The sequence below is a fragment of the Silurus aristotelis genome (genome assembly GCF_946808225.1).
Source record: "Silurus aristotelis genome assembly, chromosome: 21".
Lineage (NCBI taxonomy): Eukaryota > Metazoa > Chordata > Actinopteri > Siluriformes > Siluridae > Silurus > Silurus aristotelis.
In genome coordinates, this window is record NC_139594.1 from 18539900 (window position 1) to 18564899 (window position 25000).

At 37.3% G+C, this 25000-nt stretch overlaps 1 protein-coding gene across 1 annotated transcript in view; it reads left to right on the top strand.

Annotated features, from left to right (window-relative positions):
• cndp2 (carnosine dipeptidase 2) overlaps nucleotides 1–14861 on the top strand; it is a 14966-nt gene extending 105 nt beyond the window's left edge. Inside the window, exons 1-12 of the mRNA XM_083523739.1 lie at nucleotides 1–41; nucleotides 373–487; nucleotides 1307–1450; nucleotides 1570–1732; nucleotides 3517–3605; nucleotides 5294–5494; nucleotides 5602–5686; nucleotides 5884–6044; nucleotides 8476–8640; nucleotides 12131–12272; nucleotides 14135–14282; nucleotides 14412–14861. The exon at nucleotides 1–41 is cut by the window's left edge and continues 105 nt beyond it. Coding sequence (XP_083379865.1) covers nucleotides 428–487; nucleotides 1307–1450; nucleotides 1570–1732; nucleotides 3517–3605; nucleotides 5294–5494; nucleotides 5602–5686; nucleotides 5884–6044; nucleotides 8476–8640; nucleotides 12131–12272; nucleotides 14135–14282; nucleotides 14412–14478 — 1425 coding nt within the window. The 5' untranslated portion in view covers nucleotides 1–41; nucleotides 373–427 and the 3' untranslated portion in view covers nucleotides 14479–14861. The remainder of the gene's footprint in view (nucleotides 42–372; nucleotides 488–1306; nucleotides 1451–1569; nucleotides 1733–3516; nucleotides 3606–5293; nucleotides 5495–5601; nucleotides 5687–5883; nucleotides 6045–8475; nucleotides 8641–12130; nucleotides 12273–14134; nucleotides 14283–14411) is intronic.
• The last annotated feature ends 10139 nt before the right edge of the window (nucleotides 14862–25000 follow it).

Sequence of the window (25000 nt, forward strand, 5' to 3'; positions counted from 1 at the left end):
TCATTTGGCTGCCGTGAAAGGGTGTTATTAGTCCAATCCAGGTAATGAAACGTTTATACACTTATATTAAGTTTCATTAAATTATTTTTTGTTTGCGACATTGTAGACAGCTGAGATTTTTTTTTTTTTAAATACACATGGTGTGTGTGTGTGTGTGTGTGTGTGTGTAATCTGTTACATGATTTCTTTGTAACAGTACAATGCAGGGATACTCTTTATCAATGCTGTGCTGTAAATCTGCTCTTCATGATAATTTGGTCTGATCTTGGATTTTGTGCTCGGTTATCGATTAACCCAGCAGATGTGATTAGTGAAGCGGAGATGTCAGCAGTTATAAAGTCCATCTGTGCAATCCAAAGTCTGTTTTTGTAGTTCCAGGAGAAAGACTTGACACTTCAGCCCCAGGCATCAGGACCATTACAGCACCATGTCTTACCTTCCAGCCCTGTTCAAGTATGTGGATGAACACCAGGATGAATATGTCCAGGTACAAAATACAGGATATTCTTTTGGTTGTTGTTTATGTTTTTTGTTGTGTTTACTACGATTTAAAAGAGAGACGAGATTTTTCTTGCCTTTTTTTTTTTAATGGGTAAATGTTTCTTCAATATGTCATCATATTTAAGCCCCGGTGCTGTAAATCACTCGAGGAAACTGATTTATTAAAATATAGAAAAAAAAAAAAAGAATGAATTAATAAATAAATAAATAAATAAATGACCTAAAATGTCTCATTGTATATTATATTGCAAGTAACATCAGTACTATTATAACAACGTTTGAATGTAAAATGAAATATATATATTTTTAACAAATGTTCCTAAATGTTCCTGATCCCAAAACCTTTTGATTATTAATGAGCTCAACACCTGAAATTGTCTTTTCTATTACCTACCATTGTGTATTATTGATATTCTGTTCTATATCTACTATACTCTGTGCCTCACTCTGACACAGACATATTGCATATTATAAAACATTTTTTCTAAAGAGCACTGCCTGGGTTTGCTGGATTAATCATTCAGCCCTGACTACAAGCTGGCAAACTGCTAACGTGTTGCTTGATGGGGGAAATGGTGCTCTAGAAATGTGTTGCATTTATGGCGTTTGGAAGACACCCTAATCCAGAGTGCCTTACTGTACATTTATCTTATTCATACAGTTGAGAAGCTATAGGGTTGCATACATGTTAAATTGCGGAATGCAATGGTTTTTGGATGCTTAGAGCCATTTTCAGGCAAATATTCTTCGTTTTGTGTTTATTTGAAATGAATTTAATAACTACATGCTGTTATGTGGAATACAGCGCCTGGGTGAGTGGGTGGCCATACAGAGCGTCTCGGCCTGGCCCGAGAAACGTGGCGAGATCAAGAAAATGATGGAGATGGCAGCCAAAGACATAGAGAGGCTGGGAGGGACGACCGAGCTGGTGGACATCGGGAAACAAAAGGTAGGTTTTCTGTATCTACCTGATAAAATTATTTTGTATATTCAAACTCCATGGCATGCTGTGGAGTAACACAAACCCTTAAACATGAACTTGTACTCTCTTGTTTGTATTTGCCTTAGATGCCAGGCGGTGAAGAGATTCCTCTCCCTCCTATAATCCTGGGCAGGCTTGGTTCCGACCCAGGCAAGAAGACTGTGTGCATCTACGGGCACCTAGATGTCCAACCTGCGCATATTGATGATGGTTGGGACTCGGAGCCCTTTACTCTGGTGGAGAGAGATGGTACGCAGAATTGACTTTTTAGTCAAAACTAGACATGCGTTTAAAAAAGCATTTACATTTAGTAAAGGTGTGGGCTTTTCAATTAAGTTTCCTGTAAGTACTATTTAAACACCTCACTATATGGTGTTACTTCTTCCCAGGACTCACAACTAATACAGTAAGAAAAAAAAAGAAACGAAAGAGGGGTGTAATTAAGGTTTCTTGATTACCCTTAGGTGCTCAATAGGGTTCAGGTCTGGAGATACACCTGGCTGTTGTCATCTTGTCGTTGTGTTTGGGGTCGTTATTATGTTAGAAAACTGCTGTTTGGCACAGTTTCTGAAGGGAGGGCATCATGTTCTGCTTCAGAGTGTCCCAGTACATGTTGGAACCCATGTTTTCCCTAATGAACTGCAGCTCCCCAGTACCAGCAGCGCTCATGCAGCCCCAGACCATGATGTTACCACCACCATGTTTCACTGTAGCCAAAACAGTTTTCTTGTTACTCCTCACCAGAGCATACCAGGGCATGTGCGATCTTCTTATCGCCTAGGTCATCTTTGTGGAGATAAACAATTCTAATTCTTAAATCCTCAGAGAGTCTTTGCCATGCTGTGCCATGTTGAACATTCAGTGGTCACTAGGAGAGAAGTGTCCAGCACATTTTGAAAACCATAAATGATCGTGGTGAACCATCATCTTCGAGTAAGAAAAAGTTTTGTTTGGCAAAATCAATGGGTGAAATTGTAAAATAAAAAATACAACAGTAGAACTCTCAACTATGTTTAATAGTGAAAGTAGCTTGTAGGGATTATAAATCTATTTGTAATCTTATAAAGCTCATTTGTGATTGTCTATTGTCTAAATTGCAATAGAAGCAAAACTGAAGATTTTCTTTAAGCCATTTAAAGGTCACCCAGTCATTCTGTCTTATTTTAATAACAGTAAGCATGGTAGTGGAATTGGAATCTTCTGCTGATGATCTAGTGTCAAACTGATGATCGAAAACCCAACAGATGACCCTGACTAGTCATTTTACTTTTCCTCGTAATAAAGGTCAGCAGTCTCGTGACGGGACTGTCTTTTACTGACTTGACAAAAAAACCACCGCATTGGTTTCTCTTTCCCTCTTGTGATTTTGGTCTCATGACAGAATGAGACAGTACAGTTGCACAATAGGTGTATGAACTGTAGGTAAGGTTTTTCCAGTTTTTAGATTCAATTTATTTACATGAACACATGGAACAGAAAACGACTGCGCCTGCTGTTAACAACTGAAACAATTCAACAACAGGGAGATGCGACAAGATATAAGTCTGTGTTTATGTAGACTGTAGTAAGTGTGTGAAGAATGTGTGCATGGCATAACACTGTAGAGAGGATATATGTGGGACTCTCATTTCCTGTCATGAGTTTGTTGCTTTGAAAAAGCACATAATGTTCCATATGAACTTCTCGGCACAAAGCCAGAATGTTGAATGAAGCCGCTGATGGTTGATCAGTTATCTTACATCCAAATTGTTCAAAAGTCCCACGAAATCCAAATAACTCAAAGCCAACTAATAATAATATGTCAAGAAACTAATAAATGAGGCAAATTTGAAATGTTGTACAAATTGTGCAAAATGCAACTACATTCAACATCGTTATTTTAGCATTTGTTAAACAAATAAAAGAAATCAATAAATTCAATGTACATTGGCCTTGTTTTATTATTGTTAAAAGGTTTTTAAGTGAGGCATGAAATAAAACCTCCATGCACATATTTAATTATTTTTTTTCCATTATATTTTTCTCTCTTGCAGGAAAACTTTATGGGCGTGGATCTACTGATGACAAAGGCCCTGTGCTCGCCTGGTTTAATGTCATTGAGGCATTTCAGAAGATAGGACAGGTAAAGACGTAAACTTTTTTCAATATTCTGGGACAATAAAAATAACGTGTATATATAGTTACACATTATATTGGCAAAAGTATTGGGACACCTAACCTTTCCTGCTATATGTGGTTCTTTTCAAACTGTTACCACAAAGCTGGAGACGTCTTTAGACGCGCTATAATACAATTTTGCATTCACTTGACCTTGGAAACCCAAAACCTGTTCCAGCATGGCAATGCCCTTGTGCACAAAGTGAGCTCCTTGAAGATCTGGTTTACATGCTTTTGGAGAGGAAGATCTTGAGTGGCCTGCTATAGAGCTCTGATCTTATCCTTACTGAACACCTTTGGGATGAATTGGAATGCTGATTGCACTCCAGGACTTTTCACCTATATTAGTACCTGCCTTTCATAACACCCTTGTGGCTGATGAACACAAATATCCATAAGCATATTCCAGAATCTAGTGGAACATCTTCCCAGAAGAGTAGAGGGAATTATAAGAGCAAATTGGGACTAAATGTGGAATGCGATGCTCAAAAAGCACATACCGTAACACTTATGACCACTTTTTCCAATATAGTGTATATACATACATACATACATGTGTGTGTACTGTATATGTTCCTGATTTTTTATTTTTATTTTTTTTATTGTGTCTTGGTAGGCCTTTAGCCCTTTAAGCACTTTGCTCCACACTACAGACAATAAAACCAGTATTTTATAATCATCTGATTAATCGTCTGATTAATGATTAGACCAGTAGAACAATAGACCTGTAACCCATGACTAAGCTTTACTGTATCACTTGGTTTTCCATTCAGATGTTAAGGATAAAAAAAAATTAAACTGCCTCCAAAGTTTGTAAAGTGAACTTTGTTCAATGTGGTTGGCTTCATAGTAAAATAAGTCCCTGCTTTGCATGTTCAGTTGTAAACTCTTCTCTAAAAAACTAAACCCTCAAAAAGTGCCACATCATTTAAACCAGACGTTTGAGTAACAACACTGTCCTGAATGCTGCTGGTACTACAATCTTTATATTTACATTTAAAATCAGATTGACATCATTTCAATTAAAATGCAATTCAAACCGATAACGAAGCAAAATAACAAAAAAAAAAAAAAAACAAGAAACATATTGTAGAAAAGAAAATGCTATTATTAAATCTATAAAGTATAAGTAAATAGTGATGAAAGATGAAAATAATATCTAAAATAATAAAATATATGTATACTAAAAATATGTAAAATAAAAATTACATCAAAAACATTATAACGATATAAAAGTAACAAGTAAAATGAGATCAACTTAACAAGGAAAAATAAACTAAATTGTCTAAAAAAGTATTATTTTTATTGGGATTTTATTTTTTATATAAAATATACTATTGTAATATTTGAAATGTGTATAATAAAGTACGAGTAAATGGCAGTGATGAAAGAAAGAACAGTCAAAAATGTGTAATAAAACTTTGGAGGGAAAAATTATAATTATAATATAAAAATAAGTAGAATTTATATAAAACTAACAGCATACACTAATAGTTGTTTAAATAAACAGCAAAAGTAAAATGAGTGACAAAAACAAATGGATCAACATCAATTAAACATGAATAGTAATGTTATGCACCAAATTATCAGAGTAATGTACTAATAAAAAAGAAGAGAAATGTGATATATGCAGTTGCTGTTGTTTTGCTGCAGGAGCTGCCCATCAACATCAAGTTCTGCTTTGAGGGGATGGAGGAGTCCGGCTCTGAGGGTTTGGATGATTTGGTGTTCTCACGCAAAGACTCGTTCTTTAAAGACGTGGACTACGTTTGCATCTCGGACAACTACTGGCTGGGGAAGACCAAACCCTGCATTACATACGGCTTGAGAGGAATCTGCTACTTCTTTTTAGAGGTAAGGAACAGATTCTTTTTAGACATGATTTATCACAAGGGAATGAATTTTTATTTTGTCTGGTTTTTACCCATATGCAAGTGACTTCAGAGATTTGTCTTGAACAGGTTGAATGCTGCGATAAGGATCTGCATTCTGGAGTGTTCGGTGGCTCTGTTCATGAAGCCATGACTGACCTGATTATTCTCATGGGTGAGTTAGAGCAGCAGTGATCTACCAGAACGGTTGCACTTGAGGGGAAGAATTCCTTTCCTAACAGGAAAGAACAGGAAGAATTCCTTTTTCTATTTTTTACATGAAGTTAGGTTAGAACGTTAACCCCAACGAGGGTTAAATATTTCATATGTAATAAAATAAACCTTTTTCTGTGTCTATGATTTGGGATTTAGGCTCATTGGTGGATAAGAAGGGAAAGATCATTGTGCCGGGGATGTATGATGGTGTTGCTGAGCTCACTAATGAGGAGAGAAAGCTTTATGAGAAGATCGAGTTCGACCTGGAAGAGTACACCAAAGACGTGGGAGCCCAGCGTCTTCTACACAGCACTAAGGTAGACTTCTCAGTTTCTGTTTTACTGTTTTTTGTGAAAAAGCTATGCATTTGTAGGGACACCTAACGCAAATGAGATTGGTATGGTATTTTGAGAAAAGTATGAATTCCTCCCCTATTCCCCTCCCTATTGTTTTTGGTTCCACATATTGATAAAGTTGGCTCATAAAACCACAAGTGAGACTGAGGTTTCAGTCACGCTAGATGTTCAACAAATTTCTTAGGAGAATTCCTGCGAAGATGAGAGGCAACTCGATCTGACATTGTTAAAACATGCAGTCTGTTTGTGTATGCAGTTACACTGCAAACCAGCCAGCTTTTGTGTGTGTGTGTGTGTGTGTGTGTGTGTGTGTGTGTGTGTGTGTGTGTGTGTGTGTGTGTGTGTGTGTGTGTGTGTGTGTGTGTGTGTGTGTGTGTGTGTGTGTGTGTGTGTGTGTGTGTGTGTGTGTTACATTAGAGATTTGGCCTGTAACATGTAGCAAAGCATAAATATGGAAGGATCATTGTACAAATTGTTTTCCAAATGCATTTATTAAATTAATAATTAATTTACAAAATTTCAGTTGAATAAACACAGCAGAAAAACTCACATTGTTTTATCAAGTGCCAAAAGATCAACAACTTGTTGATCTTTTTTTTTTGCCAGTGCATCAATAAAGAGCCTTGGCTCTCTGGACACAAGACACCTGCCGTCTCGACCATGCATTCTTTTAAAAACTCGCCTTCGGAGAAAGGCTTGCTAGCTTTTGCTAATTTGAATGCCAGCTAAAAACTTGCCGTGGTACTTGACTTTTGAATCACTGTTTACCGGTGAAAATTTTTTTTGCTGAGTCTGTAAATTGGCTGCCAACCTCTGAGCTGTAGCCGCCCGTTCCTGCATTGACTGCTTGCTAGCATAGTTGGCATTCTTCACAGCAAAGTGACTGCTGATATTGTACTCTTTGAAAACCACAACAGTCTTTTGGCTTCAGTGAAAAAATATTTTGTTGTCCACTCCGTATTAAACACTCGGCGCTCACTATCCACTTTTCTTGTCTTTGATAAGCTCATTTTTGCAGAAGGGCTCATAAGAGAAGAAGAAAGTAATACACGTGAACAAGGTCGATGTAGCTGAACTGCATCTTTTGGGGAAAGGTGGGCATTACAGGGGAAAGGTAAATTGAACAAGGTTTACCTGTACCTATTTTAATATAATTTGGTTACGTTCGGTGGGCCGGATTAATAAGACCAGGCCATGTGTGGCCCGCGGGCCGTAGTTTGCCCATGTCCTGCTTAGACCTTTAGAATGATGTATAGTTCGTCATGGTTACTTTTGTCTCTTTTTATTTAATCTATTGCTAAACATTAACAGAGAACAAGAGAACAATGGGATATCGGTGGCGCTGATTAAGAGGTTAATTTAATATTTATTTACTTATTTATTTATTTATTCATTTATGTATTAAGATGGGTTGTATAAAACTGGCTGTAGCACCACAGCTACAATCACTGCTTTCTTCATCTTGTATTTTCTGAAAAGGTCACACTGTGACGTCTCAATCTCCAATCAGCTACACATGATATGAAGTCGCAGGTTAGACTTCACCCAGCTTGAACTTTGGAACGCAATGAAATGCAACACTTCTTTAGACCGGGCTTGCTTTCCTGGTCTCCACTATTTGCATGCATCGAATGGGATTCAATAGAACAAAAGGTTTATCCTTTTTGTCTGCTCCCTGGCCTTGGATCTGGATTGTCACCAGGTAGCTAGGCCTGTTCTGAGGTTACGAGCTACACTACGAGAAATGAGAATGGCACCTTGCTGAGCGAAAAATTGTAGTGTGACTGCAGCTTAGGTCTGATATTTTGAGCTTGAACTTCTTTAAACCATTCCTATTCCAATACTTTATTGTTGTATTTAATTGTTGGCATTCTGAGATAAGTAGACAAGGCATTGCACCAGCTGCATTCTATACACAAGCCCTTCTTGCCAAAGCTTTATTTTCAATCGAAAAACATTTCATTTTGTGAGCAGATTGTTGGTAACAAAGACATTCTGTAGGTAGTTTGTGTTAACATGGCACTGCTAATGAAACCATGCATTTAAAATGTATATCTTGATCAATTTTACAAAGCATAACATACATTTTCTTATTAATGGTATCTGAAGTTCATATGTACATTCCTGTATTTACGATATCTTTCCTCATATCAATACTGGAATCTTTCTTCTACAGTACCTTTATTTTCTATACATCTAATACATTTAATTTCTTTTGCTAAATAACTGGACAGTCACTGAACTATTATGCCAATTTCTGTCACAGTCCACTGTTTTCTATACTTGGTCATTATAGTTCTATTGTGTGTAATCACTTTTGTGTTTGCAAAATCCTGGTCATTTTGTTTATTTCATTTCAGCTCTGTATTATTGTTTTCTCTTTCTCACGTAGGAGCAAGTGCTGATGCACCGCTGGAGGTACCCTTCTCTTTCACTGCATGGCATCGAGGGTGCTTTCTCTGCTGGCGGAGCCAAGACGGTCATCCCGCGCAAAGTCATCGGCAAGTTCTCCATTCGCTTGGTGCCTGACATGGACCCCAAAGTGGTGGAGGAGCAGGTGTGAAGGCTTTTCATTGCTCATTTTTACAGCTATAAGCGGATTGGACAAATTTGAATAGTATTGAGTTTAGGTGGACCAATAGTGGATTTTATTAATAGCGATAGCATGACTCGTACTTGCTGACAACCGATTGATCATACAATAGTTTTTTTAATAGATACTGGATAAAAAACAAACAAACAGAATACTCCATGCAAAATAGTGCTGAACTTTATTAAACAAAACAATACTGAATCATGAATATGTGCTAAATGAAATCATTTATAAATATTGAGAGAAATAAGACGTGCATTGAAACTGGAAAAAAGTTACGCTCCAAATAAAAACACTAGGCTGCTCTAGTCTTCAGTCACTCCATTAACCCGGAAAAAATATCGGTATAGTTTTTTCCTGATAGCCAGCAATCAACCATCTGTGCCGATTAATCAGCAAAACTGATGACTCTGTTGACCTCTAACCTCTTTAACTAGATGCTGATATTCAGTTGGGGTTAGGCTAGGTTCAACTGTATTAAAGGTGCAAGGTTCAACTTTCTTCAAGGAATGAAATGCATTTAACCAGTAGTGCAAATAGCAAATGAACATGGATTAAATAGTTATGATTATGATGTAATATTTTCTAAGACTCTACAAGTAAAATTGAACAGTGTAGTGCGTAGACAGGTTTGTGGATAACTAACCCTAGGTTTGCTATTTGCGTTTTGAACATTTCATTATACATTTGCTGTTATTGTTATAACTCCCACTCTTCTGGGAAGATGTTCCTCCAGATTTTGGAATTTTGTCCTCTTTCAGATACAAGGGTGTTAGTGAAGTTAAGTACTAATGTATGTGAGGTGAGGAGGCCTGGGGTGCAGTCAGCTGCATCTTAAAGGTGTTCATAAATAGATCTTCCATTTAAAGTATCTGTTCACAGGGGTATTGTCATGTAGGCCTGTAGCTATTGTTTATTCTAGTAATCAAGGATTCTCCGATTATTCCATCAATTAATCGAGTAATCGGATAAGAAGTACTATTTCTTTATTAAAGAGCCATACTAAATATACAAGAGAAAATAAGACGGTATCTTAAAATGACGATGCATTTATTTCCTTTTTAGGTAAATTAACATTTTATTGCTAAAATTGCATACAAAAATATCTGTGAAAGCTAAACCAATTAGTGCATTGAATTGCCATATTACATCAAAATGCAAATATAAATGTATAAATTAAAATCATAAATAAAAATATATTTCATATTACAAAAAAAAAAAAAAGGAAACGCACTGTACAATGTTTTCTTCGATTTGGTTTGAATGATCTCAAACTTTGGAAACTTTCTCTCGTTTCTCTCGATTCCTATGGAAGCACGTTACCACCACATAAGAAAAAAATTAATTGCCTAATTCTGAAAAGGTGGAACAGGTTTGGGTCCCGTAGTTCAAGCAAAGGGAACACTTTATGCTTCCACATCCGGAGATGTTTTATAAAATTGTCCCTTCAGTTTAGTGAAGAACTACATATGGCTGGAAAAATAAGTACTGATTTTGGCTAAATTATGTTAAAAAAAAACAAGCAAACATGCATGAACGATAAATACGATCAGCTCAATTGAAATTGGAGATAAAGGTAAGGTGGCTCTTGAATACGCTGTAAAACTTATTTTTTTATTTAAAGAAACGGAGATACTGTGGGATGCTCTATTGATGGTTTATGAACTCTGAGTAATTCATCAGTTTGACAGCTAGAGAAACAGGAATTTCTCATTCTCTTATTGTATGACTCGCATAATTGTGTGTTTTCAACAAGATGATCACGATGAATGTGAGCGCGTGACTGGAACCGAGTTGATGTGAACTTTCTACATTATGTGGAACTTCAAGTTGATAAAAGCTACAATGTGTCCTTCATGAATAAATAGGAAGGTTGTTATTATTGGCAAGTGAAAGGCACATTCTTTTCTTGTAAATCAACATGATGTAGGGTTGTAAAAGCACTTTGGGTTGGACCACATCATCGCTGGTAGTTTCCTGTGCATGAATGTCTCGAGGTGCTTTGCCAATAGAGACACATCGGAGGATTTAGTGCAACAATACTTATAATGTAAATATTGTAACTATTAGAGCTACAATACATTAGGTTATGTTATTACATTGTCAATATAAAAATGTAATACATATTCAGGAACACATTAAAAGTCCTTGCTGGCCCTCTCTGCTGGCTTAAACTCAGGATCAGAATCACTTATATTTTAATGTGTTCCTGAATATGTATTCAATTATTACCAATAGTCTATTCTATTCATTTCATAGTTTTTATCCAATGAGATTTCACCCCACACATCATGTATTTTCGTAAGACCACCACTGTAAGCACTGCAGACTTTTTTTTTTGTATAAACTCAATGTTGCCTGACGCTGTTGTTTTAACCAATCAGACTGTGATTTCCCACTACAAGGCCCCCCTCCCTCAAAGGCTTCTTAACACGTCAGCATTTTTACATCCTTTGATCGGACGGTCAGAGCTCGCAAATCGCATCTGTAGCAAACTGCACAAGCAGAAATATAGTCATGTGCATTTTATGTAGATCGCAGATACAATTACAAGGACATTTCTAAGACGGACATTTCTTCCAGAAAAGCTGGACATTGTGAGGGAAGGTCAAGTCAAGTCAAGTTTATTTGTATAGCGCTTTTCACAATAGACATTGTCTCAAAGCAGCTTTACAGAAAACAACAGTGAAGGTGAATGGTGTGCGTTTGTCCCTGATGAGCAGCCGTGGCGACAGTGGCAAGGAAAAACTCCCTTAGATGATATGAGGAAGAAACCTTGAGAGGAACCAGACTCAAAGGGGAACCCATCCTCATATGGGTTATAGGTCGGCACAAACAGTTCAAAACAGTTGTTAAGCTTTTTCATGAACCATTTATACTTTTGTGTTTTTATTACCTTTTAGAATTTGCACAAAACACAAAATTTGCGTTTATTTCCAGGAAAACCGTAAAGCACAGAAAAAATGCACAGAACTGCAGGTAAAACCTGGAGTCATTTTATGAGGTTAATATCGATGCTTCTGCTAGAGATGATGTATGCAGGTGGTGCAGCTGTGGCTACAGTAAAAGGAGACATGTTGAATTGTGTTTATTGGATTTCTTGCCTGTCTGTGATGCAGCGCGCTCTGTTGTACTACGTTTCTCTATAATTTTGATGGTTTCTATAGCAATGGCGTCATAAGGATGGTATTAAGAGGTGCATTGATTCAGGCAGGACACCACTGAAGGCCGGGGTGTGAAATGCACGACCTGACACTGACTATATTTTTCTAATTACTGTAACACAGTCCTTGATTATTTTATCAGTTGGCTCAAATTGCTTATCTAACGCAAACTTCCAAACTAAAGAAATAAAATAAACACTTCTGTTCTTCTTCTACATTTGCAGCATTTAGCAGACATTAATCATTCTTGTAAGAACTTCATAAAAGAACGTGTTTTGCTTGATTCTTAGGTCGTCTCCTACCTCAATAAGAAGTTTGCCGAGCTGGAGAGCCCCAACAAAATGAAGGTATCCATGGGCCACGGCGCCAAGGCCTGGGTGTCTGATTTTAACCATCCTCATTACATGGCTGGTAGAAAAGCCATGAAGACTGGTAAGGAAATATACAGGGACAGTCTGGCATCAATGATGTTTTGTATTTTTTACTCGGATGTACAGAATATACAAGCATATATAAAGATATTAAAAGTAATAGTTTGAAGAAATCTGTGTCGGGGGGGGTGAAAGAAAAGCAATGCTTCATTATGTCTAATAATCAAGCTAGATTTATAGGCAGTAAAAGAAAAGATGAAAATACTATGGACAGAATATAGCTCATAAGATGTCAAGGATGTCAAATTGTGACAGTCTGATTAAGAAACAGAAAGCTCAAGCATTAGACATATTTAGAGATTATTTAGTTGTTAGGGATTTTGTGTTTTGTGTATCAGAGAGCACAGACAGACATGGGATATGCAAAGCTAATCCATGGTGATTTTAATGCATAATGTGGAAGCTAACTACAACCCGACCGATGAGAGAGAAAGTATGTGGTTTTTTATTATATTTCTTTTTAAACTGGGGATGTGCATCTCCATAACTGAGGCCAATACGACACGCATCTCGGTGCATAGCCAACGATTTATGAGACTACCGATAGCTATCCGATTCACCCCAATTACATATTCAATTCAACATGATGCAGCATATTGGTAATGCCATGGCCCTTTTACAAACAGGCCTTTTGATAAAAATTGAAGTAAAACCAGACAACTTTTCCTGTTCTGTTTTCAGGAAGATGCAGCTCTACCTCTGCCATGTTAATCTATATTCTGTGTAGTGTTGTGATACATCACAAATTATCAGTCACCTTCTAAATAATAAAAGTATAGAGCATCTACTAATAATTGTCTTAATAAATCGTTGTACCGATACAAATTAGTTAAAAACGATGCATCTTTTAAACGGCAACTTTTAGCCGATGCACACTTTTTTTTAAAACAAAGGCAACTTTTATGCCGAATGAGCAATGAGAAACGCTGAATCGTATCATCCTAACCCTTAATTTAAACGTTTTCTTTTAAAACGCTAATTAAAAACTGACGGCAAATATCGATTTAAAAGCACCTGAACTTTCAGCAATCCAGCATTTGCACTGACCCTGTTTAATACATTTAAATTAATCTATACCAACCAACTGTTAAACCTATTCAGAATTTAGTGTTAATCTCTGAATTCTGATTGGTCAGAAGGTGTTTTCACAGAGCAGCTCAGACAGTAGGTTGTGGAGACATTATGTTTTCGGTTTTACCATCTCTCCTTCTGTCTGTTAGCTTGAAATCTTTAATAGAGGTCATTGAACATTCGTGGGTTTTGAATGGAATTATCTTTGCAACCTGCATTTAAACTGATTCAATGTAGAAATTTATACAAACAAGGTCAGTTTGAAGACCAGAATGTTTGAATGTCACAGACAGTCAGGTTCAGAAACAATGCTAATGTCTTATGGTTTATTTAAGGTTTTAATTTTATGCTCATAAGATTGGTATGTGGGTTTTTTAGCATTCCAATTCTACAGTCGGTCTCCATTTGCTCTTATAATAACCTTGACTCTTCTGAGATTTCGTTCCTTTAGATTTCATGGAGATTTGTGCTATTTAGCTACAAGAGTAAAGTAATGTACTGATATAGGTGAAGTGAGGAGGCCTGGGTTGCAGTCAGAGCTCTGAGTTGTATAGCAGGAGATCTTCCACTCCACACAGGGGCATTGTCATGGTTAAACAGGTTTGAGTCTTGAAGTTCAAGCAAAGGGACAATTTAAGGCTACTAAAGGAATTGTGTGCCTCCATGTTTGTGGTAACAGTTTGTGGAAGAACAACATACAGCTGGATAAGACAGTTGTCCCAATACTTTTGTCAATCAGTGTTTTGGGAGGTATTTACCGATTGCCTCAGTTTTTTTTGTTTTTTCCCGTAGTGTTTGGTGTTGAGCCAGATCTGACCCGCGAGGGAGGAAGTATCCCTGTCACTCTGACTTTCCAAGAGGCTACCGGACGCAACGTCATGCTGCTTCCTGTCGGCTCATCAGACGACGGAGCTCACTCTCAAAATGAGAAACTCAACAGGTATTTGTGTCTTGCCTTTCAATCCGTTCTCAATCAGAGGTGGGTGGGTGGGTGTGTGTGTGTATGTATAAATAAAATTGAGAATATTTTTATTCTATTATTATTATTATTATTTTTTTTTTTTTACAGGTCCAACTACATCCAGGGTACTAAAATGTTGGGCGCTTATTTCCATGAAGTGTCGCAGCTCAGTTAACAGGATTGCTGTGGATCAGTGTAACCAAGACGGCTTAAAAAGGGAATAAAAATCATCCTTCTTAAATTAGGAGGTTTTGTAATTAGATGGAATATTAAACACCAGAATGCCTGTCAATAACCATGAAGTGTGTATATATAAAAAAAAAAAGTGATATTTAAATCAGGTATTATTCTCAGTGATAAACACAAGCATTAGTCTAAATATTAGACTCCGGTGGTTTAGGTTGTCATGTGACCTAATGACGGATCAAACTGAAGCAAACAACTGACAAGATACATGAGAACTTTATGTGTAACAAGTAAAAGCTGGTTCTTGTCTTTTAATCCAACCCTGTATAAACGAATCATGAAATAAACATGTAGCTGCTCTGGAGGCTTAAACCTGGTGGTAAAAAGTTGTCGTTTCAGAACACGAACAGGCTTTTACGCATTGTCTTCGATCAATAACAAGAAGTATAAAGGGTACGAAGCATTTTTCTTCACTTGATGAACTGTCGACTGTTATAGAAAACTACATGGACAATTAAAGCCAGTCCTTCATCAGTCTGCATTGCAAATGTAGAGTCTGTTTAATTTCTGGATGTTCTGACTGCTTCTCAATGTAAAGGTACAGGTTCAGTTTCAATAATCCTGAAGTTCCCTTAAACCTTTTACTTCTCTGTTCTACCTGCAGATTTTAATTTGGGGGAAGTGAATCTTGTTTAAAAATGTAAACACATTACAGGCGATATTTGGGGATATGCACATCCTAGCCAAGAAAGTGTTGCACATTCAGAGTCGCAATCATGTCTCACCAAGAATTTGTAATAATAATGTTAGATCGCTGCAAAAATCCCAAAGATTAATAGGGTTAAGGTTGGGACTCAATGGTGACCAATCTCTGTGTGAAAATGATGTCTCATGCTCCCTGAACAACTGAAGCAACCCCAGATCATAACACTGCCCCCACAGACTTTTATGGTAGGTACTAGCTGTGATTGGTGCATCACTTCATCTGCCTCCCATCTTACCCTGGTGTGTAAATCACTCTGGAACTGGGTAAATCTGGACTCATTCGACCACATGGCCTTTTTCCATTGCTCCAGAGTCCATTCTTTATGCTCCCTATTAAATTACAGCCTGCTTTCCAATAAGCCTCACTGTTCAGTGGCTTTTTTTTTAAAAGCTACCCAGCTATTTAGTCCTGATTTCCTTGAATTCTCTGTGCATTGTGCAGGTGGAAATGCTCTTACTTTCTCTTTAAATAGCCTTGAGTACTACTGTTGTATTTTTATTATCGTGATCTCCAAACACATCATCATACATATGAATCAAATACACAAATGAAAAAAAATTCTTATTTAGTAAAAAAAAAAACAAAATCCAATTGTTGATTTATAGTGCAGCTTTCTGTAAGTAGATGTCTGACATTTATGGAAGGAGTCTCCAGTGGTAAAGATACTTTTTTTGCTTTCAGTATTTTTTTTGATTAAGCTAATTAAGTGTTACTGATTCATTTGTTATAAAATATATAAAAATGTTTTTTTTTTTTTATATATTTATATATATATATATATATATATATATATATATATATATATATATATATATATATATATATGTATGTCATAAACACTGTGCTATTAACATTTTATTCTACTTGCACAGCAAATTTTAAAATTATTAATATATTTAAAGTGACTTTACAGAAATGTATAAATAAATATAATGTAATAAATATAAATTTTAGATTTATAAATGAGGTAGCACAGTGGTTAAAGCTCTGGGTTACTGATCGGAAGGTTTGGGGGTTGAAATGCCGTTATCGCCAAGCTGCTACTCCTTGGTCCCTTGAACAAGGCCCTTTAACCCTCTGTGCTTCAGGGCCACTGTAAGCTTCCTAACATTCCTGGGATATGCAAATAAAGTATTTGCTGTACAAAACGTGATAAATGCAGTATAGTGCATCTTTCACTGTTCCTGTTTATCCATAATGAGTGAGCCGGTGATGATGGTGGTGAGGAAAAAACTCTCTGAGCTGGTATGAGGAAGAAAACCCTGGAAAGCAACCAAACTTAAAAGGAAACTAATCCTCATCTGTGTGTCACTGAATGTCTATTCATTATATTTCAATCATTGTTGAGATGATCAGCTGTTCCCTCATTTAGACTTGAGTTCAAAATCATGGTAATTGTGGTCCTCAGCTGTCCATTGATTTTAACTAGATTTACAGTGAGCTTTGGTAAGTTCTTTGGTAAGTTTAAAGTTTACTACATTTCTTGTGAAAAGAATTTCCTCATTGCTCATATATGAAATTTAGATTAAATAAATTCCATTCCACTCTGAGACCCATGACCTTGGATTTAACTGCTCAGACCTAAAACAATACAGTTCAATGCAGCATAAAATGCCAGGAATAACCAGAGATTAGCTTTAGGCTCAAGTCATCATGATGTGCAATTCCTCATGACATCACACACAGACTGACTACTTAAATGGTATAGTATATAATAGATATAAAGTGGGCTGTGTTGCAACAGATGAGAAGAACCTTTTAAATCCAAAATTTATTTATGCATATGTTTGGTGGGTGAATCGAACAATTAATTAGGTATTGTTAATAACTAGAGGTGGATTTTACTGATACCATTAGCTAGGTTGGCTGGTAGTTGCCGATACCCGATGAATTAACCAAAGTTTTTAAAATGTATACTGGATTAAAAAACTAACAAATTTGTACTGAACTTTATTACAAAAATAAATAAAAAACAGTAATGAAACATGAGATGTGCTAAAGGAAATAAATATGAATATATTCATTGATAAATATTATTACATAATTGATAAATTGTAAATAATACATTTAATATAGCGCTCTCCGTGCAGCATGCAGTCACAACACACAGCACGTGGAATCAGTAATTCGCCTCTAGAGGCCGCTCTCGTAATGACAGCACACCGGAAAAACTATCCGTATGGATTTTGCTGATAATTTCCAAATACAGATATGGTATGAGTAAAACATATTTTAAGTAAAAATTTTAAACTATTTATTTGACTTTGTTTAGAGGGCCGTTGCGAATGTGGGGACAGGTTGGTTTTAGACATAGTTTAAGGACCCATGACGTACAGTGGCTTGCAAAAGTATTGACCCCCCTTGGCGTTTTTCTTATTTTGTTGTCTTACAACCTGGAATTAAGATGGATTTTTTGGCGGTTTGTATCATTTGATTTACACAACATGCCTACCACTTTGAAGATGCAAAATATTTTTTATTGTGAAACAAACAAGAAATAAGAAAAAAAAAAACGAAAACTTGAGCGTGCATAACTATTCACCCCCCCAAAGTCAATACTTTGTAGCACCACCTTTTGCAGCAATCACAGCTGCAAGTTTCTTGGGGTATGTATCTATAAGCTTGGCACATCTAGCCACTGGGATTTTTGCCCACTCTTCAAGGCAAAACTGCTCCAGCTCCTTCAAGTTGGATGGGTTCCGCTGGTGTACAGCAATCTTTAAGTCATACCACAGATTCTCAATTGGATTGAGGTCTGGACTTTGACTAGGCCATTCCAAGACAACACTTGAGTGTTGCTTTAGCAGTATGCTTAGGGTCATTGTCCTGCTGAAAGGTGAACCTCCGTCCCAGTCTCAAATCTCTGGAAGACTGAAACAGGTTTCCCTCAAGAATTTCCCTGTATTTAGCGCCATCCATCATTCCTTCAATTCTGACCAGTTTCCCAGTCTCTGCTGATGAAAAATGGATGGTGTTCTCGGGGTGATGAGAGGTGTTGGGTTTGCGCCAGACATAGCGTTTTCCTTGATGGGCAAAAAGCTCAATTTTAGTCTCATCCATCCAGAGTACCCTTTTCCATATGTTTGGGGAGTCTCCCATATGCCTTTTGGCGAACACCAAACATGTTTGCTTATTTTTTTCTTTAAGCAATGGCTTTTTTCTGGCCACTCTTCCGAAAAGCCAGCTCTGTGGAGTGTACGGCTTAAAGTGGTCCTATGGACAGATACTCCAATCTCCGCTGTGGAGCTTTGCAGCTCTTTCAGGGTTATCTTTGGTCTCTTTGTTGCCTCTCTGATTAATGCCCTCCTTGTCCGTGAGTTTTGGTGGGCGGCCCTCTCTTGCCAGGTTTGTTGTGGTGCCATATTCTTTCCATTTTTTAATAATGGCTTTAATGGTGCTCTGTGGGATGTTCAAAGTTTTGGATATTTTTTTATAACCCAACCCTGATCTGTACTTCTCCACAACTTTGTCCCTGACCTGTTTGGCGTGCTCCTTGGTCTTCATGGTACCGCTTGCTTGGTGGTGCCCCTTGCTTAGTGGTGTTGCAGACTCTGGGGCCTTTCAGAACAGGTGTATATCATGTGACACTTAGATTGCACACAGGTGGACTTTATTTAAGTAATTACGTGACTTTTGAAGGTAATTGGTTGCACCAGATCTTATTTAGAGGCTTAATAGCAAAGGGGATGAATACATATGCACGCACCACTTTTCCGTTATTTATTTTTTAGAATTTTTTGAAACAAGTTATTTTTTTCATTTCACTTCACCAATTTGGACTATTTTGTGTATGTCCATTACATGAAATCCAAATAAAAATCAATTTTAATTCCAAGTTGTAAGACAACAAAATAGAAAAATGCCAAGGGGGGTCAATACTTTTGCAAGGCACTGTACATGGCTTAAAGTGTTACACAAAAAAAAATACAAATATCAAAAAAATGTACTTTTCATTTAAAAGAAAAAGGCAGGCTAAAATAACCCATAAAAATACACAAGTTATAGTCTATGATATATATTACATTCCACATTTACTCCTTTTTTTGCTGTTCTAATAGCCTCCACTCTTCTGGGAAGATGTTCCAATGGATTTGGGGAAGATTTGTAGAGATTCATTCAGCCATTGGGGTGTTATTAAAGTCAGGTACTTGGTGTACTGATGTTAGGAGGCCTGAGGTGCAGTCAGCGTTCACATAGGGCTGGAGCTCTATAGCAGATCTTCCGCTCCAACTCATGTAAATGCGATCTTCATGGAGCTTGTTTGGTGCACATTGTCATGCTGGAACAGATTTGGTCTCCTAGTTGAAGTGAAGGGACAATTTGATGCAATGATGCCTCTAATTTTGTAGTAATTGAAAAAATTAGGTGTCCCAATACTTTTGTCTATATAATGTAAATCTACTTTATGTGAAAAAGTGAACCTTTTAAAATAGCAATAATTTCATAAAAAGTCAGAAAGGACACAAATTTTGAAATGATTGCATGTTGGAAAAAAAAAGAAAAAGAAGCTGCTGATGTTCCTGTCTTGGGCAGTCAGTGTGTGCTGGTGAGCTGCTCGGTGAAAACAGGTGGACTGACAGCTCACCGGTGGCTCTGTCCTCTCCATGCAGAAGGTCACATCTATCCCACAATCCCTTTCTCATAGCCTGGGGACAAGCATGAGCGTGATCCGGCGAGCTGGACGGATCTAAACAGACAAACTTGTCTGGTGGTGCTATCTTTCAGTGACGGCCGGCGTGTAAACGAGAGCAGACAGTCTGTCTCGACCCTTCAGATTTGTTATGTCCCTCTAGAACAGTAAAGGGTTTTTTCTCCTTCTTTCTCTTCATAAATTTAGCACGATGAGGGCACATAGTGGCCTGTGGCAGTAAAGGGACTGAATACAGGCTGCATGTTGCTCCGAGCTTAAATCCATATTTGATTCGACTGCTGAAGGGGGAAAAAACTCACCCTTTGCTGGGTTTCATTTGTTTTTCAGACTAAACCCAGAGCACAGACGCACATGAATGCACAATTTTTTTTACCTACTTTTTAAGTTTCATCTTTCATATAGTATTTAATATATAACATATTTAATATATAACATATAATAATTAAAAAATGACATAATATTTATTATATTAAATGTAATATTTAATTTATGGACAGAAAGTTTGTCCATCCCATTCCACATTTAGTCTCCATTTGTTGTTATAATAACTTTATAACAACACTCTTATGGGTAGATGTTTCACAAGGAAGCATGAGGAAAGAAAGAAGGAAAGTAGGAATGTAGAAAGAAAGAAAGAAAGAAAGAAAGAAAGAAAGAAAGAAAGAAAGAAAGAAAGAAAGAAAGAAAGAAAGAAAGAAGAAAAGAAGGATGAAATGATAGAAAGAAGGAATGAAGCAGGAATAAGAAAAGGTAGAAAAAAGAAAGAAAGAAAGAAAAAAAGAAAAAAAGAAAGAAAGAAAGAAAGAAAGAAAGAAAGAAAGAAAGAAAGAAAGAAAGAAAGAAAGAAAGAAAGGAAAATGATGCAGTCTGACACTATCAGCCTCTTTTATTTTTTTCCCTGGCTCATTTAAATGTAAATGTTTATTAGATGTAATAAATGTACACAAAGTGGATGAAGGTTTGTGGACACCTGACCTCCTGGGAAGATGTTCCTCGAAATTTTGTGGAGATCTTGTGGAGATTCATTCAGCCATAAGGGTGTTAGTAAAGTCAGGTACTGATGTGGGTGAGGTGAGAAGGTTTGGGTGCAGTCAGTGTTCATATTCATCATTTTTAAAAGGTTTAGAGCTCTATAGAAGGAGAACATTCACTCCAAACCATGTAGTGCAGATCTTCACGGAGCTGGCTTTGTGCAGAGGGACATTGTCATGCTGGAACAGGTTTGGGTGAAAAGGACAGCATCCAAAGACGTCTTTTACATTTGTGAGATTTTGAGGAAGAACCACGTATGGCAGGTGTCCAAATACTTAATTACAATACAAGTTCATTGTGAACTTTTGGGGCTAATTTTGATTTTAACCACTAGATGGAGACAAATACTTTTTCATTGCATTCACAGCTTCTCTTCCAGTGACTGATATGAAGAGAGTCAACAATTATTAAGTACCTTTTGTTCATATCGTATTATTAACACACACACACACACACACACACACACACACACACACACACACACACACACACACACACACACACACACACAGAAAGAAATAACAAATTTGATTTTCTTTTGTAAATAAGTTTAGATTATTATTATTATAATACTAATTATTAAATGATTGAATATAAAATAGAAATAACTTTAATAATTATAATCATAAATGGCCCCAATACACATTACCTTATATTTCTGCCCTTTCACTCCTTTTTTTTCTTTCTTTCTTTGTGTGGAGGTGTTTTTTTTTCTTGCTTGAAACAGAGGTTGAAGAGATGTGACCTTGTTCTTGTCAGTTTCTGTGTTTCATGTTCTGCATGCAATGAACACCAGGAGCACTGTATTGAATCCTTACTTCACTGTCATGGCATGTCTCTCTCACACACACACACACACACACACACACACACACACACACACACACACACACACACACACACACACACACACACACACACACACTCGACAAGCCCAAAATATTACAGGTAAACAAGATATTTTCATTATAAAACCCTAACTTGCTTACACAAAGGATTTCAGCATTTTACCGCTTCCTATAACAAACACTATGCCGTGAAATCATTTTTAAGGCTAAAACTTAGTAAAATGTGGTTCAAAATCATAGCAGATTTTATGGTGTAAATAATATGTTTTAGTATGTGGTGTTTCTCAGTAACTTGTGTAAAAAAAGCAACAGATGAAGAAATAAAAAAACTGATGAGTCTCTCAAACTTTCACCTACAGGAAAGCATTTGACCTCGTGGATTTGCCTGCGACTGGCTTTCGTCCAGATGTGTTTGATTAGCGGCATAAACCCGCAGATTTATCAAAGATAAAGTGTTTCAGAGGGGAATCCATCAGGTTTTCTTTGTTTTCTTTAAAAAAAAAGACAAAAAAAACCTTGCAAATGAAACCCCTGTTTTCTGACGACGCCGTTACGGTTTTACTGAAATCTATTATTCAAATCTTTAAATCAAGGAGACCCAAACCTGTTCCAGCATGAGTTTAAGATCACCTGCCGTAGAGCTCCGACCCTATTAAACATTTTTGGTATGAATTTTTCACACTGACTGCACCCCAGGTCTCTTCACCTCACCTACATCAGCACCTGACTTTACCAACACCCTTGTAGCTGAATAAGTCTCCACAAACACACTCCATAATCTAATGGAGAAGAGTGGAGCTTATTATAACAGCAAATGAGTACTAAATATGGAACGAGATATAAAAAATTGTCAGGTGTCTGCAAGGGTTTGTCCATAATGTGTATTCTCTTGAATTATTGACGCTTAAAATGCATGATTCTCGTTAATGTCATAAACATCAAGTCAAGTGGCTTTTAGTGATATTTAAAACATATACAGTTGGTGCAGTACACAGGAAACGAAGCAACGTTCCTCCAGGACCGAGGTCCTACATAATACAACATCAATTACCACAAAATGAATTCCAAAGAAATGATCGGTAAAATACTAAATCATGGACGTGATGATTGAGTGAGTGAGTAAGTGAGAGAATTGAGTGAGTGATAAGGTGAGGAAGTGAGTGAGTGATTGAGTAAGTGAGTGATTGAGTGAGTGAATAAGTGAGGGAGTAAGTGAGTGAGTAAGTGAGTGATTGAGTGAGTGATTAAGTGAGTGAGTGATTGAGTGAGTGATTAAGTGAGGGAGTGAGTAAGTGATTGAGTGAGTGAGTAACTGAGTAAGTAAGTGAGTGATTAAGTGAGTGAGTGAGTAAGTGAGTGATTGAGTGAGTGATTGAGTGAGTGAGTGATTGAGTGAGTGATTGAGTGAGTGATCGATTGAGTAAGTGAGTGAGTGATTAAGTGAGTGAGTGATTGAGTGAGTGAGTAGGTGAGTGAGTAAGTGAGTGATTAAGTGAGTGAGTGATTGAGTGAGTGAGTAAGTGCGTGATTGAGTGAGTGATTAAGTGAGTGAGTGAGTGAGTGAGTAAGTGATTGAGTGAGTGAGTGAGTGAGTGAGTGAGTAAGTGAGTGATTAAATGAGTGAGTAAGTGAGTGAGTGAGTGATTGAGTGAGTGAGTAAGTGCGTGATTGAGTGAGTGAGTAAGTGAGTGATTGAGTGAGTGATTAAGTGAGTGAGTAAGTGAGTGATTAAGTGAGTGATTAAGTGAGTGAGTGAGTGAGTGATTAAGTGAGTGAGTGAGTGAGTAAGTGATTGAGTGAGTGAGTGAGTGAGTGAGTAAGTGAGTGATTGAGTGAGTGAGTAAGTGAGTGATTGAGTGAGTGAGTAAGTGAGTGAGTGAGTGAGTGAGTAAGTGAGTGATTGAGTGAGTGATTAAGTGAGTGAGTAAGTGAGTGATTGAGTGAGTGAGTGAGTGAGTAAGTGAGTGATTGAGTGAGTGATTAAGTGAGTGAGTGATTGAGTGAGTGAGTGAGTGAGTAAGTGAGTGAATAAGTGAGTGAGTGAGTGAGTGAGTAAGTGATTGAGTGAGTGAGTGAGTAAGTAAGTGAGTGATTGAGTGAGTGAGTAAGTGAGTGAGTGAGTGAGTAAGTGAGTGATTGAATGAGTGATTAAGTGAGTGAGTGAGTGATTGAATAAGTGATTGAGTGAGTGAGTGAGTAAGTGAGTGAGTGAGTGAGTGAGTGAGTAATTGAGTAAGTGAGTGAGTGAGTGAGTAAGTGAGTGAGTGATTGAGTGAGTGATTGAATGAGTGATTGAGTAAGTGAGTGAGTGAGTAAGTGAGTGAGTGAGTGAGTGAGTGAGTAAGTGAGTGAGTGAGTGATTAAGTGAGTGAGTGATTGAGTGAGTGAGTAAGTGAGTGAATAAGTGAGTGAGTGAGTGAGTAAGTGATTGAGTGAGTGAGTAAGTGAGCGAGTGAGTAAGTGAGTGATTGAGTAAGTGAGTGAGTGAGTGAGTAAGTGAGTGATTGAGTGAGTGAATAAGTGAGTGAGTGAGTGAGTGAGTAAGTGCGTGATTGAGTGAGTGATTAAGTGAGTGAGTGAGTGAGTAAGTGATTGAGTGAGTGAGTGAGTGAGTGAGTGAGTAAGTGAGTGATTGAGTGAGTGAGTAAGTGAGTGAGTGAGTGAGTGAGTAAGTGAGTGATTGAGTGAGTGATTAAGTGAGTGAGTAAGTGAGTGATTGAGTGAGTGATTAAGTGAGTGAGTGAGTGAGTGAGTGAGTAAGTGATTGAGTGAGTGAGTGAGTGAGTAAGTGAGTGATTGAGTGAGTGAGTCAGTGAGTGATTGAGTGAGTGAGTAAGTGAGTGAGTGAGTGAGTGAGTAAGTGAGTGATTGAGTGAGTGATTAAGTGAGTGAGTAAGTGAGTGATTGAGTGAGTGAGTGAGTGAGTAAGTGAGTGATTAAGTGAGTGAGTGATTGAGTGAGTGAGTGAGTGAGTGAGTAAGTGAGTGAATAAGTGAGTGAGTGAGTGAGTGAGTAAGTGATTGAGTGAGTGAGTGAGTGAGTGAGTAAGTGAGTGATTGAGTGAGTGAGTAAGTGAGTGAGTGAGTGAGTGAGTGAGTAAGTGCGTGATTGAGTGATTGATTAAGTGAGTGAGAGAGTGAGTGAGTAAGTGATTGAGTGAGTGAGTGAGTGAGTGAGTAAGTGAGTGATTGAGTGAGTGAGTAAGTGAGTGAGT